Source organism: Kuraishia capsulata, genomic scaffold (genome assembly GCF_000576695.1).
Source record: "Kuraishia capsulata CBS 1993 genomic scaffold, Kuraishia_capsulata_scaffold_4, whole genome shotgun sequence".
In the NCBI taxonomy this organism is placed as follows: Eukaryota; Fungi; Ascomycota; class Pichiomycetes; order Pichiales; family Pichiaceae; genus Kuraishia; species Kuraishia capsulata.
Window position 1 is genome coordinate 1,559,638 of NW_019172953.1, and position 18,228 is coordinate 1,577,865.

The 18,228-nt window shown below is 45.4% G+C and overlaps 11 protein-coding genes across 11 annotated transcripts; 6 read left to right on the forward strand and 5 right to left on the reverse strand.

Annotated features, from left to right (window-relative positions):
• Window positions 1-119: 119 nt before the first annotated feature.
• On the forward strand, window positions 120-212 carry KUCA_T00003951001 (uncharacterized protein; the record flags this gene model as incomplete). Its single annotated transcript, XM_022602417.1, has 1 exon — window positions 120-212. One exon carries the CDS (start codon window positions 120-122, stop codon window positions 210-212), a length of 93 nt encoding a protein of 30 aa, XP_022459963.1.
• A 73-nt stretch (window positions 213-285) lies between these two features.
• On the forward strand, window positions 286-1,086 carry KUCA_T00003952001 (uncharacterized protein; the record flags this gene model as incomplete). Its single annotated transcript, XM_022602419.1, has 1 exon — window positions 286-1,086. The coding sequence occupies one exon, from the start codon at window positions 286-288 to the stop codon at window positions 1,084-1,086; it is 801 nt and encodes a 266-aa protein (XP_022459964.1).
• Window positions 1,087-1,329: 243 nt separating this feature from the next.
• KUCA_T00003953001 (uncharacterized protein) lies at window positions 1,330-2,053 on the forward strand (the record flags this gene model as incomplete). Its single annotated transcript, XM_022602420.1, has 3 exons — window positions 1,330-1,365; window positions 1,428-1,829; window positions 1,895-2,053. 3 exons carry the CDS (start codon window positions 1,330-1,332, stop codon window positions 2,051-2,053), a joined length of 597 nt encoding a protein of 198 aa, XP_022459965.1.
• Window positions 2,054-2,272: 219 nt separating this feature from the next.
• KUCA_T00003954001 (uncharacterized protein) lies at window positions 2,273-2,656 on the reverse strand (the record flags this gene model as incomplete). The annotated part of the gene is made up of 1 exon (XM_022602421.1): window positions 2,273-2,656. The coding sequence occupies one exon, from the start codon at window positions 2,654-2,656 to the stop codon at window positions 2,273-2,275; it is 384 nt and encodes a 127-aa protein (XP_022459966.1).
• Window positions 2,657-2,935: 279 nt separating this feature from the next.
• On the reverse strand, window positions 2,936-5,257 carry KUCA_T00003955001 (uncharacterized protein; the record flags this gene model as incomplete). The annotated part of the gene is made up of 1 exon (XM_022602422.1): window positions 2,936-5,257. The coding sequence occupies one exon, from the start codon at window positions 5,255-5,257 to the stop codon at window positions 2,936-2,938; it is 2,322 nt and encodes a 773-aa protein (XP_022459967.1).
• A 373-nt stretch (window positions 5,258-5,630) lies between these two features.
• Window positions 5,631-8,825, reverse strand: KUCA_T00003956001 (uncharacterized protein; the record flags this gene model as incomplete). Its single annotated transcript, XM_022602423.1, has 1 exon — window positions 5,631-8,825. One exon carries the CDS (start codon window positions 8,823-8,825, stop codon window positions 5,631-5,633), a length of 3,195 nt encoding a protein of 1,064 aa, XP_022459968.1.
• A 731-nt stretch (window positions 8,826-9,556) lies between these two features.
• KUCA_T00003957001 (uncharacterized protein) lies at window positions 9,557-11,416 on the forward strand (the record flags this gene model as incomplete). Its single annotated transcript, XM_022602424.1, has 1 exon — window positions 9,557-11,416. The coding sequence occupies one exon, from the start codon at window positions 9,557-9,559 to the stop codon at window positions 11,414-11,416; it is 1,860 nt and encodes a 619-aa protein (XP_022459969.1).
• Window positions 11,417-11,742: 326 nt separating this feature from the next.
• Window positions 11,743-11,937, forward strand: KUCA_T00003958001 (uncharacterized protein; the record flags this gene model as incomplete). The annotated part of the gene is made up of 1 exon (XM_022602425.1): window positions 11,743-11,937. The coding sequence occupies one exon, from the start codon at window positions 11,743-11,745 to the stop codon at window positions 11,935-11,937; it is 195 nt and encodes a 64-aa protein (XP_022459970.1).
• Window positions 11,938-11,941: 4 nt separating this feature from the next.
• On the reverse strand, window positions 11,942-13,711 carry KUCA_T00003959001 (uncharacterized protein; the record flags this gene model as incomplete). Its single annotated transcript, XM_022602426.1, has 1 exon — window positions 11,942-13,711. The coding sequence occupies one exon, from the start codon at window positions 13,709-13,711 to the stop codon at window positions 11,942-11,944; it is 1,770 nt and encodes a 589-aa protein (XP_022459971.1).
• A 2,305-nt stretch (window positions 13,712-16,016) lies between these two features.
• Window positions 16,017-16,703, forward strand: KUCA_T00003960001 (uncharacterized protein; the record flags this gene model as incomplete). Its single annotated transcript, XM_022602427.1, has 1 exon — window positions 16,017-16,703. One exon carries the CDS (start codon window positions 16,017-16,019, stop codon window positions 16,701-16,703), a length of 687 nt encoding a protein of 228 aa, XP_022459972.1.
• Window positions 16,704-17,012: 309 nt separating this feature from the next.
• Window positions 17,013-18,218, reverse strand: KUCA_T00003961001 (uncharacterized protein; the record flags this gene model as incomplete). The annotated part of the gene is made up of 1 exon (XM_022602428.1): window positions 17,013-18,218. The coding sequence occupies one exon, from the start codon at window positions 18,216-18,218 to the stop codon at window positions 17,013-17,015; it is 1,206 nt and encodes a 401-aa protein (XP_022459973.1).
• Window positions 18,219-18,228: the final 10 nt, after the last annotated feature.

Consider the following 18,228-nt stretch of genomic DNA (forward strand, 5'->3'; position numbering starts at 1 on the left):
CACCACACATTTGCCTGCACACGCCTTACACGAAAAGGGCCTATCAAGATCCAAGATAGCTGTATCAGTACTGAAACGATCTTTAGCAGCAACTATCTACACATATCAGCATTTGCACAATGTGGCAGACGATTTCAATGGCAATGAAATCAGAATATGTTCCGTCCCATTTGAGGACTGCTCTTTCGGGAATTGCAGGTTCCACTTCGTAAGTACACTTTCCAGGATCTGTCTTGTTACGGAGTCATTAACATACAAAGGTTGGCATGTTGGATTGTGCTTCTTATGCCCCAGCTGCTGGAGCAATGGAGATTGAAAAGCGCGGACGGAATATCAATCGAGTTCTTGACATTATGGTTCTTGGGTGATATCGCGAACCTAGCTGGTTCTGTGTGGGCGGGTTTGTTGCCCGAGGTGATTCTACTGGCAGTTTGGTTCTGTTTTACCGACGGAATGGTGATAGTGTCCTACGTGTACTATACTTGGATTTATCCCAAGAATATAAAGGCCCGTTCATCGACTGCTTCAGGGGAGAACGAAGCTTTGCTTCCTGGCGAATCCACCAATGGCAGAAGACCATCGCACAAATCCCACAGGTCTCATCGGTCCAGACGGAGCTCGATAGTGAGCGTGATCATGGAACCAAGCAAGCAGACTGTTTTCGTCAAATTCGTTTTGCCACTACTGTTCGTGACAGGAGCAGGATTTATGGGCTATTTACTATCAAGTCCAGATTCTGATCCTGTTGATGAAATTCCAGACGTCGAGTTGAGACTCGGACCCCAGGTATTGGGCTATATCTCTGCCTTTTTGTATCTAACGGCTAGACTGCCCCAGATCTACCAGAACTGGTCCAAAAAGTCATGCAAGGGACTCAGCATTCTTTTCTTCATATTCTCCACTTTTGGGAACGTGACATATGCTCTTCAGATTTTGTTTTACCGTTCTGACTCCAAGTACATCCTCATCAACCTCTCGTGGCTCTTGGGTTCGCTTGGAACCATTTTTGAGGATGCCTTTATTTTTGTGCAATTCTACATGTACAAGGACTCTGAATCGGATGAAGCCATTGAAGATGAGGCCTAATGATTTTGTACTATCCATAGACTTATTGTATGACATTAGCATTAATCTCTTATCGTAGCTCATGAGATTTGGGGTATGCCAAAATTAGACTGTCAATGATGATCGGGTCGATACAGCGGTCTGATTGGAAGACGTTGTGGAATAGCCAAGTTGTCTTGTTAAGTCTAGCAATTGCAACATTGAAGGAGCTTTTTGTGGTTCTACTTGAGATTCTCAGAGTCTCTTTGTTGTACAGAATTGAATATGGCAATACGATTTGTCTCACTCATAACGCGAGACGTAAGTGGGCATTTTCGTCTCCACCAAATGACATGTCTATATACTAACGTGTGCTTTGATAGAACCGCCCTCTCTACGTTCAACCGTTCTCTCAGTATGAAGGGTTGTCCGCCGATCAGGAATTGGGACAAAAATCTGAAGCAACAGCTGAAGATCCAGAGATAACGACGGATAGGTCCACTGAAGGTGTCCCTGCAGAGACCACCGGAACCACAGACACCACCAAAGAACAAACCATATCATTCATCGACGAGCAAAATGTTAACGAACTGCTCAAGTATAACTTCCTTTCTCATATGTCGCTGGACATCTTTGAATCACCTTTTTACGAACGCGCGCCTAAAGGGGGGAACTTGCTGTTCATACAAGATGGGATATACGTGTATGGGTTCGAGACGAATACGGGGCTCAAAATTGTTCTGGGGACTTCAGAGAAGGAGATTTCTGAAGACGCATTGGCAGAGGTAAGTTCGAAGGTATTGAAATAATGTACATTAGGTGATACTAACTAGAATTGATGCTTTTCCAGGTTTTCAAGGATATACACAAAGCATATCTCAGACTCATATGCAACCCGTTCAGGTCATCCAAGGATATAGTATCGATTGAGAATCCCACATTCGACAAGAGGATAAAGGATATAGTGACGAAATGGAACGGTGCCGCGGCTGAAACAAAGACGATGTAATCAGGAGATCGTTGTCAAATGGAGGAATCAGGGCGACTTCCACATTGAAAAGTAACTAAGAAGAGTTTTCCCTTCGCCATCCCTCAAGTATAGGGCTCGTCTTTGAACAAACTATTATATCACTACCACATAAGCGGTAGGCCATGCGAAAATGGGGTCGCATTCAAGTGGATCAATCATATCAATTCTTTGGACTGCGTCTTCTCCAATACACATTGCTCACCTCAATATCACATTGGCACCCCTTAAGCCCAAATATTCCTGGTCAACACCAGCTGCCAGATTTTTCACCACATCATACACTTCCATATTGTAGTACCTCACCTGGTTATGAGGAGATCTGTAACTAGTAGGCAATCCGGTGATATCACAATAAGTCTTTATTGGCTTGAGCGAAGGAGGAGCCTGCAGCGTGGAATATGTCACCTCGTTCTCGATGTCTCTTTCTGAGGGATCTTTGCTTTGGATTCTTTTCTGCTCGTCTCCTATGAGCTGTTTGGCGGGTTTATGCCTTCTCTTGGGAGCGCGCCAATTAGGGTTCTTGAAACTTTGCCAACTGGTGGTGGCATCGGAAATAGCGGCAAGGTCTATCGGATCGGACATGATTGGAGGACGATTGTCTAAAGAATAACTTGATATCACGAAGTGACCGTCCGTGTAACACAGCGTTCCAATAGGTTTTTAACTAAAGCGGTGTCAGAGTCTAGCATCTTCATGCATAAATGCACGCTGAAAAATGACAGCATGAGAACTTGGTTTTGGCACAACGTACAAAGTGACAAAGTGACAAAGTGACAAAGTATCACAAGCTGATAAACTACTCTGATTGTCCCAATAACTCCCAAAATTAAACCTAAATATACATTATAAACCGTTTTGAGACTACGCAACAACTAGTCTATCTCCTATCTTTATTTTGTATTCCCTGTCGTAGCACTGTTCGTCCAAATTCATGTTGCTGCCGAAATACACCTTGCCCTTCTCCTTCCTTTCTCTGGATAAAATGGAAAAGAGGGTAGGATCTCTTTCTCCCGTATTGGAGTCAATTGTGATCATGTGACACCTGTCACATCTTTCCATTGTCTTTATCACGAGTCCTTCGCTTCCAATGGATATTTCGGACCAAAAGTCCTCCTCGTACGGAACGAGTCCGACACCGTCTACCAGGATGTTAGCACGGAATCTAGGAGCAAGGTTCTCCCCTGAAAAAGAAGAAACACTCGAAGAAGGAGTCGATACATCTGAGTCATTGTCAGTGTCTTTACCACTAGAATGGCTGGACACGGGAGAAAGCAAAGATTCACCAGAGCCTATGCTATCGAGACTGGGCTGTGTCAACAGCAAGAAAGCTGATTTGTTCTGCATAGACCCACTTTTAGCCCAATTTGAGCTCGAAACGTAAGATCCTAGCACGCAGGGAGTCTCGATGGTCAATGACAGAAAGTCCCTTATCTTGGTATCCATAACGCATCGGTATTTCTTTCCTTCGGCAGAAGCGAGTGTTTGAAGATCATATTGCTCCATGGAGTAAATGTTTAGTTCAACAAACTCTCCGTATTGATTCTCTATTCTCATGATGCCCGTATTGATATCGATCGAAGGCTTCACGTGGACCATGCTTCGGTGATGTTTCAAAGCAAGAGGAGCGTTGTTAGCCAGTCCTATCAGACAAAAGACTCTGTCATACAGCAAACCATTAGAAGAAACTTTCCACTCCACCCCTTGTGGGATGTCATACCCATGACACGACTTGATGGGATATATCGTTAACCTCTTCACGCTGATCTCAGCCGTATTCGGATTCCTGCGCGAGTTCGAAATGTGGTCTATTGTGAAGTCATAGATACATTCGACCAAAGTATCAATGTCTTCTTTAGATGACATAGCCCCAAGACTAACTCTCACAACACCCGTTGGTTTATCATTCATGACATCCATATGATCTCCACATTTGTGTCCTTTAGCATGGTCATTAATCACATCCTCGGTGGTACGTTCAAGCCACTTGAGAGCACCACCTGGATTGCACACGGTCCCCACCCTCAATGAAATGTTCCTTGCACTTGCAAACTTCTCGAAATCGTAATATCCTAGTGGATACCCAGACTCTGTCATTAGTGAGAATGCCACTATAGGACCCTGCATGTCGTAGGAGAACCTGCTGTATATCTTGACCATTGGGGTGTTGGTGGTGGGAAACACTAGGTCCTTCTCTATCCTGCAAACACAATATTCAGTGAGCCATTTCACGTAATTCGCGATATTCTCAAACGATCCATACATGCTCTTGTGAACGTCGATAGCGGTATCCAGTTGGACCAACGAGTGAACAGGCAACGTACCGTCATGTAACGAATCAAAGAGAGCGGGCTTCTTCACGTGAAATGCCTGATCGGGAGCCACAACCTCAGTGGTTCCTCCACCAAAGTATTTCCTTCCTCGAAAGCACTCCAAAGCACTCGACTTCTTGAAAACCAAAGCTCCAATATCGGGCATACCAAACATTTTGTAGAATGAAAGACACATGAAATCGGGAGCGGTCTCAGAGTCGCTAAGACTAGGTGGACATGTGGTGCAAAGAGCACTAGCATCCAGTAGAGTATATGCAGTCCTGGAACTCTTAGTACCAATTTCTTTGAAGCGCGAATTCCACTCTCCTATGGGAAACCTTTCTCCACTAAGATTGGATTGACCAGACCAAGATATGAGTATTGGGTGATTCGAACTGGACTCTCTAGAGAGCTGGTCAGCCACCTCTTCTGGATCATCAAAACAACAGAAGTCTGAAGAATATTCCCGCAGTCCCACAGCTGATGTGTGACTGTGACTGTTGTATGCGTAGGAGTAGGATCCAAAAGTATCGGAAAGTCCTTGTTGCAGCATCTTCATAGCAGCGGTGGAGTTCAAAGTGAATACCAGGTCAAACACCATAGGATCCGCCTGAAAGAGTTCTAGAACCTTGAATCTGACAGAACTAATTAGCGCTTCTGTTTTCTGAGAAGCTAGCGATTGCGAGTGGGGGTTTCCCATGATTCCTGATAGCAGTCTGTTGGTGGACTCTGTGAGGAGCGATTTGCAGTATAATGTCATCCCAGCATGGTCGAGATACACGTGCGAAGTCTTGGTGCCTTGATCAATCAGCTGGGGATACTCCTTCTCCCTAATGGAGTTTATCCGGTCTGCGTAGCCTTGTGGTGACTCCATGATGTTGTGCTGGTGCTGATCTGTTGTAAGGTTAGTGGGACTCCAGTTCAACGCCTCACCAACGTCAAAATCAGAATTCCACCTATTCCGCGGAAATGATCCCAGATTTATAACAAGATCGCATAAACTGAGTAAAAAACTGGCATAAAATACAGCTCAGATGTGATTGCTAAAAGGTAAGATAGTGGAACAGATAGCTGCCTTCCTTTCTGGGGCCCGGCCGGGTTTGGTTCCGGCGGGTGACCGGGATGGGGCGGGGAGGGCAATCTTGGGCTGCACACGCATCGCATGCGACATATATGAAAAGTACTCTGGGGAAGTTGGACACCTATATGGATGGAGGGTTTATTTGAGATTATATAGCAATCGAGGTCTAGTAAACTTCCAACACATAACGACCAGTCTCCTTCATTTCCTCAACCTCGTGGGCTGAGTCCACGGTGACTCCACGCTTAGCAGCATCGTTGGTGATAATGTCCTGCAGGCATGCAGTAATGTCTGGAACAGGCCATGTAGGGCCACACAGATAAAACGAACCGTTTTTGTCTGAAATAGCCTCGGTGAGCTCAGTGAGATCCTCGCGGATTTTATCCTGGATGTATATCTTGAATTCTTGATCTCTTGAGAACGCCGCACCCACACGCGTCATGACTCCTGCATGCAGGTAGGCCTCCCATAGCTCACCGTACAGATACTCCTCCTTCTTGTGTCTGGCACCCAAATAAAGGTAGATTTCTCCGATTTCCAGACCCTGGGACTTTTGCCATAATTTCTCCTCGACAAAAGCCTTGAAAGGAGCAAGACCGGTACCCAAACCAGCCATGACGATAGGCTGGGTAGACAGAGGTGGAAGCTTCATGACGGATGGCTTGACGCTCACCACCAATTCGGTGCCAACGCTCAGACCAGACAAGTATTTGGAACAGTGTCCACTTCTGACTCTGCCACGCTTGTCGATCCAATCGACAACAACCACGAGCAAGTGAACGGCATTTGGGTGCATTTTCTGCGAAGAGGCGATGGAGTACTCTCTTCTCTTGAGAGGAGCGATCAACTGGGCCAATCCACCGGCAGAAGGTCTGGCACTAGGGAACAAATCAAGGATGTCCGCGTAAGTGTAAAACTCTTCTTCCTGATACTCTTTCAAGATGGACGCACCGGCAGCCGAGGCAATGTGTTCCAGCTTGGCCCTCTCACCTGAGTCAGTTGCATATTCCGCCAAACCCTCGTAAAATCTCTTGGGTGGTTTACCCAAAATATCCAGGTTCTCAGTGAAGGCTTGGAATACGGTTCTGGTCTCAAGCATATCGGCATTTTCCCTGTGAGGAACCTGTATGAGATCGGTGCCATTCAAACCATAAGAGGCCAAAAATTCACCGACGTCCTTAGTGTTGTTTCTTCCATGAATACCGAGAGCCTCACCAATATCGTAGGTGAGCCCAGTTCCAGTTATATCAAACTCGATATGGAAAATATTACGAGAATATTCAGCAGGTGTCAATCTTTTGTTTTCTTGGACCTTCACCACGAAGTTGCGAACAGGCAAGTCTGGTCTAAGTTGGCTCTGGGTGTTGAAACTCTCTTTGAAGACAACCCTCTTTTTGGCTTCGTTAGAGCTTTCCAAGGCTGGAGCATCATGGGATGGCTCGTATCTTGGATTTGCCTCAAAAGAAGTTTCCAGCAAACGGTTAGGAAGAACAGTTTCTTCCTCGGAAACAGCATCGGCCCACTCCTTCTTGGTGGACAATTGCTTAATACCAACCTCCTCAACCTTGGAGACCAAAGTAGCGATAACCACGGCCAAAAGTTCGGCTTCAGCACCTGCTGAAGCAAGAACCTTGTTAACAATATAGCCCTTATCAGCGGCTGGATAAGCAGCCTTGAAGAAGGCTGTTTGGAGAGCAATGGCTGCAGTACGGCCTTGAGTAGCTTCTTCTTCACCCACCGACTCCAGATCAACGGCAACGAGTTTGACGTTGCGCTTGACAGAAGCACGTCTAAAGGCAGCGGGAAGCGACTCAGCATACGACTCAATGTCCTCGATTTTTTTAGAAGAGACAAGCAAGACTGTAGCACCAGATTTGGCACTGGACAGAACGTTAAACGAATCCAGCACCTCGGCACTCTCAACCACAACTACATCTGCAGCGTCAATTTCGCCAGCATGGAAGTCCGAAGTAGTGATCTGGGCTTGGAACATTCCAGCAGCAGCAACATTATCATATTTGGCTCTGTATCTAACGTGGTTGGATGGGTCCAGAGAGAGAGAATGAGCCAGCTTGGAAGGCAGATCAACCAACTTGGCGTTGTCCTTGGACCAGAAAAGAAAATTCCCAGAAGAAGGAGAAGTTGAAGATGCTTCAGGAACAACCACAAATGAGCTAATAATAGACTGCATCGAGGACTGGGACCAGACATGGCTTGGAGCGTACTGGTAACCTTCGACTCTAATCTGAGGTCCTCTCTCCAAATACAACGCTGAAGCCACGTCTTGTTTCAAGAACGAAGAAGAACCAGAGACCTGATTAATCACAACTATTCTTTGCGCAGTCGCTGGAATTGCAGCAGCAAAAGACTCCGAGTCAAAAGGCAAAGGAACTCTGACCGCAACTGCACCCACAGAGACGTTAGCGGCTCCCAATTTGGCTACGGTATTCAGCAAAATTTTGCTTTCAACAGAACCATAGGTCACGAACACGGTCTGAGGAGTGGCATGACCAGAATATTCAAACGATTTGATGGGTGAGACACCGGAGACTTCGTTCAAAGCTTTCAATGCAGCATGGACCCTCTTAGAAGCAGGCAATGTTTTCCAAGTTGGGACCTGTTCCAGCAAGGCCTTGAAAATCCGAGCAGATTGGTCTTTGGTGATCACATTTTTAGTCAGGCCACTTTCTCTCAAAAAATTGGGGCCGTCGTACAAGTTGACGGTGGTCTGAACGCGAGAGAGGGCCAATGCCAGGATGGAGGTGTACTGGGCCTCGTTTGCGTCAAACGGAGTGATCACCTGCCAGCCCAAACTTCTGGCTGTAGAGATTGGAGTCAAGTAGTCTGGAACCAGAGTGCTGGTAGTGGTATCGTAATCCAAGGCGGCAACGTTCAGAGCCAATGGAAGCTTGGATCCAGCCTTAGACAGCGTGGGAAGCATGTAGTTCAAAGCAGAGCCCGCAGCGAAAACCGAGACCGGAATCGTTTCCGATTGAGAGACATATCCGAGCAAAGCGTTAGAAGCACCCGATCTGACCTGGAATCTGTTCAACTCAGGAACAACACCCTGATAGTTTTTTCTCTGAAAAGTTCTCCATAGTTGGAGAGGAGCATCTAAAGCGGCATCAGCACCCGGTGCAGCATATGAGAAGACATTCTCAGAAAGAAAGTAAACCACGGAGGCCACCAGCGTGTGTGGAGATGTCAAAACAGTTCCATTGAGGTTTTCAAAGTCTAAAGGCAGTCCGAAAGGAGAGGATGGGGAAGTTGACGATAGGCTGGATGCGGTCTCAGAGTTGACACTTTCTGAGTCTGACCCGGTGCTTGGAGTAACACTCGTTTTCTCGTCTATGGAGGGCATTTTAGGCTGAGGGGCAACTACCTGAAAATTTGAGATCAAATAACGTAGAGTCTTGCAAGCCTGTTCTAATGAAAAACTATTCCGATGTCTGGTTACGTCTCGGTGCGGCCTTTGAAAAATGAACCGAATCTAGGATCGCAAAATGTCACGTGATGCCAAGAGATAGCCTACTGTCAAATTGAAATGTGCACGTATATCGGAAGGGGAGGGGGAAGGGCAAGAGGAGGGACGTTCGGATGGCCGGTTGCAATTGAAAAATGCGTCCACTTTTATTTAGTATGATGGTGATGCGAATTACCGGAGAAGTTAATTGGAATTTGCCAGGAATCGGGATTTGGTGATTGTGTGTGGAAATGCACGAGCTGTTTCAACGATGGTCTAGATAAGACTTCGATACATGCGGCTGTACTAGGCAGGAAAACCCAGAGTTTTGCGTAGTCGTTTGCATGCATCTCTTAATCACCGATAAGTATAACCAAGTAGTAAACCCCATATTATCTACCTGTATTCGCGGATATGCTTAGACTTAACCGGCCAATCAGCTACCTGTCCCTCCCATGAATGCTCACATAATGCACGGTGCGATGATGTGATGCATGTGCTGCATAAGCCTTCAGCCAAGACTCCTGGAATGTTGAAAAATTTAAATCCAGAAAAGACTTCCACCAAAGGTATTTCCCAGGAGTTTTCCTGGAATTTTCTGGCTTTTCCCAGGGTACCTCCTGTTAACCATGGCTAAAGTCGTGAAATCGTTCTCTTTCTTAAATGTGAATAGGGCAAAGGTACGGGAGACCTCGGATTCACCAAACCTGGGGGAGTCTTCCCTGGAAATCAGTGATATTCCACGGAAATGCCCCAATAACATTGTTTTCAGGAACACTGTGGGTTATTACGACGACATATTCAGTTGTGAAATTTTACACGAGGGCGAGAACAGCCATCAGTCCTCCGTAAAAGCAATGGCTGTGAAACTACGAATGCAGCCCAATGCGGAGAGCATGATGCTCTGTTTGGAGGAATGTGAGAAGTTTCCATCCCGATACAAGTATGCGATATTGTATGACAGTTTGTCAAATGGGTTACTTGAGAGTCTCGGAAATTTTGTACGGGATAATGAGTCTGCTGAGATTTCCTTGGCTGCGCCTTTACCCACTATCAAGCTGCTACAGTGCATGATCAAGGAGACCAGAAGCTGTTTTGTATTACGCCAGAAATTTCTGGTCGAGATAGTGGAACATCCAGACATAATACGAGCTCTGGTGAAATTTGTGGGAGATTTCAGATCCGAGAATACTGAAGAATTGATGTTCGCCCTGAAACTGCTAGCGAAAGTTACTGCCTTTGAGAACGCAACTAACACTAGTCTGGTGGACTACATGGTGGTTGAACTGAAGTTCTTGGAAAATCTCTTTATTCTCTTGAATGACGCTTCTTTGAGTGATTTCAACCGCGCACGTGTGGTGGACATTCTTGGGAACATGACGCGACATGTGACTGCTAGATCATATGTTCATTTCGTGCCATCGAAGGAGTCTGGCACAACGACGTTATCCAGAGTTCTTATTGACAAACTTCACAATCCAGAATTATCAGATTCGCTCAAGGTTTCAATAATACGAGGATTTGGTAATTCCATTAGGGGAAATGCCAATTGTCGATGTGTGTTCACCCATAAAGAGTTCAGTCAAGGAGTTCTGGTTTACTCCATCCAAAGCACTTCCCCAGAACTGATAATGGAGTCGTTGAATCTGGTGGAATTGCTCTGTGAGAAAACTACAATATTTTACACAAGTCTCAAAAGGCAGTGTCTTCGTGATGGACTGTCGCGGTTATTTCTCAAGCTAATCAATGGCACCGTTTCGGAAGGTGTTTTGAAAAAGACGTTGAAGGTCTGTCAGTTGATGGTTCTTGACCAGATTCTCAAGAAACACATGATACAGAGCAGTGTGGAGTCTCCACTAAAAAGTCTCCAAATTCCTCTGGTTTTCGTTCCCTTGGCAAATGAGTATCTAAAACACCCATCGGTGGATAAGCTGCATAATTTATGCATGATCTTGGGAATAATGGAGGCTGCTATTGAAGAACCTTCCGTTGACGAGCCCTTCAGAAATGCAATACTTAACGAAAACATTATTAGCATGCTTGTACAACTGTTGAAGAGTTCTGGAGCACATGCGAAAATTCGGGCCGATCTGTTCAGTCTGGCAAGTGCATTGGTTACTCCATACAATCTCTACAATGCGAGTTCTTGTGGAAGAGGGTTCCCAAGACTCGAGGAGGAATTTTTGAGAGGTGGAATTTTATTCGAATGCCGCAGAGCTTTGGAGACTCCTGTGGATAATATGGGCTATATAAGAGACACCCAAATGTATGCCCTTAAGTTCCTCAAACAGGTGAGCAAACGGTTGCAGAATAAGAAGGATCCGAAACGGAACGAAATACGAAATGCCTTCAAAAGCTGCACAGGATTGGTCGTTGTCGTTAAACAATTCAACACTCACCATGATCCTGTGATTGCTGCTGATTCCCACGATATTAGTGAGATCTTGAACTTAACGTTTTCAAGAAGCTCGTTCAATGCGTTATTTTAAGATGACGGTTTTTTTATGAAATTTATACGATTTGGCGTTTTTTCTTTTTTTGAGATTTTGCAAAGTTTTGGATATCTAATGAACATTCTCTACAAATGATTTTGAAAATAATACAGGTTCAACCATAACTATAAATGACAGATATAGAAGGAATAATACAAAAGGAAATGATTTGAAATGGAAGACCGTTCCCGCGGTCTAGTGGATCAGATCAACCACTTCGCAAAAAGATAAAATAAGCAAGCAGCATAATAATCGAGAGGGAAAAGGCGTTTTTCGCAGAATGAATGCTAGCGCACGTGAATGTCCATGAGTAAAGATAAGTGATGATCGATGAAGCAAGAAAAGAGACAATAACATGGGCAAGACGGAGATTATTGGGAGTCAATACGGTCCAACAGCCCGGCAAAAGTGATGATGACAAAATGGGATGTTTTAATGATAAAGGTTCCCTTGTTGAGATTGTCCATATGGTGTTGCTCATGATTGCAATGCTAAAGATAATGTTCGCTTTGACTTGAAAGTCTACTTTTGCTGGGTTTGCGGTTGAGCAAGAGGCTGTTGTTGCTGGAATTGAGTTTGAGGCTGGGATTGCTGATATCCAAAACCAGCGTTAGTGGATGATCTTCTTTGCTGGCCAGGACCCCTAACTCCAAGGGGGTTCTTGCTGAAACTCAGTCTGATGCCACCTTTCCCTGAGACTCCACCTGGTCTTGGAAGGGCACGGCCATAGAGCTCCGCCAGAGCTCTGGTAGCGTGGGCAACATCTTCAAACTCAACAAAACACATGGGACCATGAGAATGATGGGAGACGTTGGAGGCAGCACCGTTTTGGTTCAAAACTTTGGTTCTAAACGACAATCTCCTGAAACCCTGCTGCGGGGCAAACAACGCTCTCAATTCTGCCTCAGTAGCATCTGGAGGCAAGTTTCCCACGTAAAGAGTGTTGCAGGGCGGATTTTGGTCTGCCGGGTTCACTGGTGGTGGAACTCTTGCGAGAAGCGAAAGATCAGGAATTGATGCCTGATGAGATTGGGGTTGAGCCTGTGGAGATGTGATAGTGTTCGAAGAAGAAACGTTGGGTTGGCCCAGGGAGGGAATTTGCATGGGCTGGTTATTGGACTGCGGAACCTGGCTCTGCTGCAGAGAACCTGATCCTAACCCAGTAGGAGTTGGTTGTCCCTGACTCGTAGGGGGATTCGAGAAGAATGCAGATCCTTGTCTTCTTCTATCCCAATCCATATTGGGGGCCTGACCTTGAATTTGCTGCTGCTGCGGCTGCTGAATATTGGGAGGTGGCACAGAGTTGGGGCTTTCGTTCGAGCCCCATGGACCTCCTCTAACCAACTGATCGTACTCCCTGGCATCGTTTTGCGACTCCATCAGCAGTATAGACTTGCCATTCAAGCCAGCGTTTATATCGTCAACACCGTTGAATGAGTCTCCAAACAAAAACCTGGACCTCTGTGACCCGACAGAAGGCCTTTTCTGCATGAAACCGTTCGCAGAACTAGGAAGTTGGCCCTGCTGGGATTGAGGCTGCGACTGGCTCTGCTGCAGCGGCATTGAACCGTTATTGATACTGAAAGACCCCGCATGCGATAATGGAGGCAACCCGTTCCCCACACCTCCAGACATGGTCGAGCCCGAGTTTGGTGGTGATGTGATGTAACCGTTGGTGGCAGCAGCAACTGCGGCTGAAGATAAAAGAGGCGAATTTCCAATAGAGTTTGCGTTTGTTTGTATGCTCTGCATCAACTCCTCAAATTCAATCTTGACAGGGTGATAATTGTGGCCGAAAACCATCTTGGAGTCCAATTTGACTGCGGCAGTCTGAGCTGACTTCAGGGAGCCGAATCTGGCCACTATCGTAGGGATGCTCGAGGGACTAGCGAGAGGAGATGTCGAAAGCTCCCCACTATCCGTGCTGAAAGAATTGCCATGAATTGGAGTACTATATTGTAGTTCAACACTGATGAGATCGTCAGACAGTGCAAACAGCACGTATGCTTCTCTTGGAGAAATGTCCAAAGGTACATTTTTCACACGAATTGAAAAGCTTTGAAATTGCTGCTGTTGCGGAGGAAGAGAGTTGTTCAGCGATAATTGGGCCATTGAGTTGTTTAGGCCGGAGTTCACGTTTCCATTCGAAAGCTGTCTTCCTATGTTTGGCGAAGTAGAAGAAAACACGTTCACATTGCTGGCGGAACCAGAGCTCACCAGTTGCGGCTGGGTCTGTATCGAGTTCATGATGTCTATACTCGTAGGATCGATTCCTGAGTTCTCTCTAGACATGCTGGTTGAATGCAGTGGTGATTGTGAGTTTGAAGTCAAAGATGAAATTGATAATGCGATAAGAAGTTGAGACTTCCGTTAGTTCAAGTGACTGATTTTTGATTTCACTTGATACAATCGTTTGAGTAGCGATGAATTTGACTGGTGTTGATTGGCAAATAACTCTGGTCGTTGCGGGTGTAGTATGAGAGGTTCTGCCTCAATAAAACTTTCCGCTTTGAGGTGAACTATCGAACTTGAAAATTCGTCGATAGCAAAAAAATCACCAGCGCGCGATTTTGTGCCGGGATCGCCTTATGGTAGGGAGCAGTGGGGCCTTTAATATTGATGTCCTGATCGTGTTTGGGGACAAGAGGCTTGAACTCTGTTTCTTCGGTACAAGCAAAAGAACCAGAATAAAACAAAAATATTTGGCGCTGCGGCTTCCCACTCGACTCAGTGCACAGGTACAGTAGCAATTGAAGAAAAAAAAAGGAAACTTGGCCGTTGATGGGTTGGTAAATAAAAATATCCAAAGAAAAAAAAGAGTATCAGGTTCAAAGGTGAGCGAAGATGAACAAGGATGGGAAACTGGTTTGGGGGAAATTAGCACGGGGATTCTGCCAAAACCAAAAAAGGCTGGTGCTGGAATCTCCAATTGGTGGGGCGGAATGGAAAGTGGAAAAGAATAGCCTGTTTAGACAGGGAGATCGTTGGAGAAGGTTTGTCCAAACCGGACTTGCCGGATTTACTCAAGTATTGTACTAGCAGTGCGCACTGCAGCTGTACCAATTTGGGTGCACCTGCATTGCAGGTTCCTATAATTACGCGTGATGAAGTCTCTGAAGGGGTATATCTGGGAATATGCACGCTAATGGTTCGGCTCATTTGATTGGCCAGAACTGCCCTGCATATATCTGGACCCAAATGGCCCTCAAAACCGGGAAAAGAAATTCTTTAGACCACTTTCGGCATAAACGCCACCCTTTCCTATCAACTTGATGCAATGCTTGACAAACCCCAAGTTTGGCTTCGTGTTCTAAGCTTTGAGTTGAATCTGTTCAAGAACTGTTTATGAGGAATAATTCTCAGACGAGACTCGAGCGGTAAGACCGGGTTAGCCGAATTTAAGTTTGTAAGCCCGTATGCTTTGCGATCTTCAGATTCTGCCGAATGTTACCTGCATTCATGTATAATTGTTTGTAGGTGTAGGGAATATCCAGCGCGCGCGTCGAAATACGCCTGAAAAAGCGTATCATCCTAATTCCATCTAGTTGGCGAGTGCAGCCCCTTCTATGTTATCTAAAATTTGGTCTTGTGCCAATTTCCAAACCATTCGATGCTTTCGCAAATGTTGGGTGGACTATGTCGCTATAAAGTAAACTTTTTCTCTTTCTGCATGAATTCTTCAAGATACGTGTTTTCGTAGTCCGTTCATGTCATATCTTATCATATTTGCAGCTGGAATGCTCTCAAGACGGCGCTTCTAGTTATTCCGTTACGTGATCTTGCCATTTCTTTCGCTCTGCCTTATGTGTACAATGTGGGCCGTCTGCAAGGTTGTTGTGCGCGATGAGGCCTTTACAATAGGATAATTATCTATGTGACCAGTTGGAGGTCTGACAGGCAAAGACAGAAATAGACGGACAACGGGGATTCTGCAAAAAGGCAAGAAAGTGGATTCCGCAACTTCTTGTGCTTATTTTCAATATAAAAAATGAGTGAGTATATCCCACGAGAGTGCGATATGCCTATAAAGATCACTCGCATAATGTGCATTCCGGTCGTTGATGGTTTCAAGCTAGATAAGATTTAAAACACGGAAAAGGCGTTGGAATTGCCAAAATTAGGAACCACAACATTCATGAATTACTTCACCCTCAACACTTGCAATCTGTCCCAAAATTTCAATGATAAGCTTCAACTGAGGCATTTGGTCGGGTTGGCTGGTTTGAGCCTCACATGCCGCCGCATTTGGCGATTTCCACTCCCAAAGCCGTGTGAAGTCAAAGCCATGGCCCAGGATGAATCTAGTACGGAAAAAGCATAAAAAAATCCACTAATGTTTCCGTGAATGATCCTTATTCAAAAAAATTCCAAGATTCCCAAATATTGAGCTGACACTTAGTTTCCAGTTCTCCCGTATTCAGCGCTCTGGTGTACCTCACTTACCCGTTACTGAAATGGCAGCCAGATGCCATTCTTCATCTCCTGCCCGTTCAACAAATGACAGCACTAGCAGACACGTTAAACAAGAGTATCTTATCTATGATCGCACCTACCTTAGTTTGACAAGACCATTTCCACAATTGTTGCTACTTTCTGGATGGCAGCGCCCATGTTGAGAGTACAGTTTCTGAGAAGGTTCTCCACACAGAGATGTCTCGCGTTTTCCAGAACAATTGATACACTTCATTCCATGCCTTTTAGAAGCCCGGTTATGGCTGCTCAAACAGATGTGTATGGCAAACTTTTGAGTGAAAGGATCATTTATTTAGCAGGTCCTGTTGATGATGCATTGGCCACTTCCATTACAGCCCAATTGTTATATCTGGAATCCCAGTCCTCTACCAAACCGATACATATCTACATCAATTCACCTGGTGGAGCCATAACGTCGGGACTGGCCATCTATGATACGATCCAGTATATAAAGGCTCCCGTTTCCACTGTTTGTCTGGGCCAAGCATGTTCAATGGGATCACTTCTTCTTGCCAGTGGAACAAAGGGACTGAGGCTGGCTCTGCCGAACTCCATCATAATGGTCCACCAGCCAAGCGGCGGGTTTAGCGGCCAGGCCAGTGATATAGAAATCCACGCGAATCATATAATCAACACCAAGAGAAAGCTCCAAGAGATCTATTTGAAGCACATGGATTCATCGATGACAATCGAAAAGATTGGCGAGTTGTTGGAGAGAGATCGATTTCTCACTGCTGAAGAGGCTGTGGAGTTGGGTTTGGCAGATAAAGTCTTGGGCAACAGACAGTCCAACGAGGTTAAAGAGGAATAAACACAGCCGATGCATATATACAATAATGAGGTCCAAGAGGAAGCAAGGAGCTGGCGCCGAAGATTCCCAGAAAGTGGCGATGTGGGGGAGGAGTTAAATAGAAGTAATGCTACGGCATATCTGTCAAAATGTGAGAAAATCTTGCTGAATGGAGTGAAAAATAGCACGGATTGGATTGAAAAAAAGACTATCAACAGGGAGACAACCGGAGCCAAACCATTTCATTATGCTAAGCGAATGTGGCCAATTGAATGGAATTATGAAAAGTCAAGAGTGACGGGCCAAACATGGCTATAACACCAAATAGCCTCAATAGGACAAAAGATTCAACACAAACTCGTTCCTGTGAGTTTTGTCGTCCAACTTCGACTTGAAGGTATACTGTCTATCGCGAAACCATTCAGATCTGGTTACCTGCTTGATATCCCATCTCCTCTGAGGATCAGGATTGAGCATTTTGAGAATACATTCCCTGGAAGAGTCAGGCAACTTCTTGAACTTTGGTAGGGCTGGCTGGGAAATGATGTTCATATTGATATCCGCCTCGGTGGCTTCGTCGATGTTCATGAGACCGTAAATGCGAGCATAGTCTTTGTACTCTTTATCAGACGAATTGGCAACCTTCCAAGGCCTGGGGATGGACGAGACGAGAAAATAGAACAGTCCCAAGCTCCAGATATCGCTGGCTTTCAGGTTTAGACCCTCATGGTTGGGCTTGTGCTCCTTTGTGGGATCATATTGAAAAAGTTCGGGAGCTTTGAAGCTTTTCGTTCCCAAAAAGAAGTTGCTGTCGTTTCGCAAGTCATCGTCACCATACTTGGTGGGGTCCTCATACATCTCTGTTTTGGCCAGGTATATGGCATACCCAAAATCACCTAGTTTCACGTCACCATTGTCGTCTATAAGTACATTTTCCGGCTTGATATCTCTATGGACAATATTTTCATTCTGCAAAGCCTTCACTGCGTTGATGATTTTGCAAAATATAAGATCGCGCTCCGATTGGGGGAAGGCCAGGTTGTACCGAGTGACTTTGGTAAGCAGCGACAGAAGATCGCCATTTTTGAAGTATGGCAGTACCAGCGAATACTGTGCAACTCCGTCCTCCATATCCCGACAAATGGCATAAACCTGGCTTATGCTGTGGTTCTTCAGACATCCTCTCTTCATCGTTAGGAACTCACTGAGAGAGTTTTTCATATACGTAGCAGGCTTCTTGTTTTCTGGGTTTAAAAGACATTTGATAGCCACAGTATCACCAATCTTCACTCCATTAATTTTGGCCTTAATTCTGGACTTCCAAATGATGCCTCCCGAGCCCTCAAATATTGGTGGGTTGGAGGTCTTATCAAGATAGCAAATGTCCCCGCATGAAGGGAATGGCAGTAGACTCAAGTGTTCCTCGTCTAATAAATGTTGCGTTTCCAAATCTCCGAGATACTCTGAAAAATCCTTATTGTCGTCAAGCCTTTGATCGGTTAGCTTCGACACGATCGCCTCGTCTAGATCAGTCATGATAAAGCCG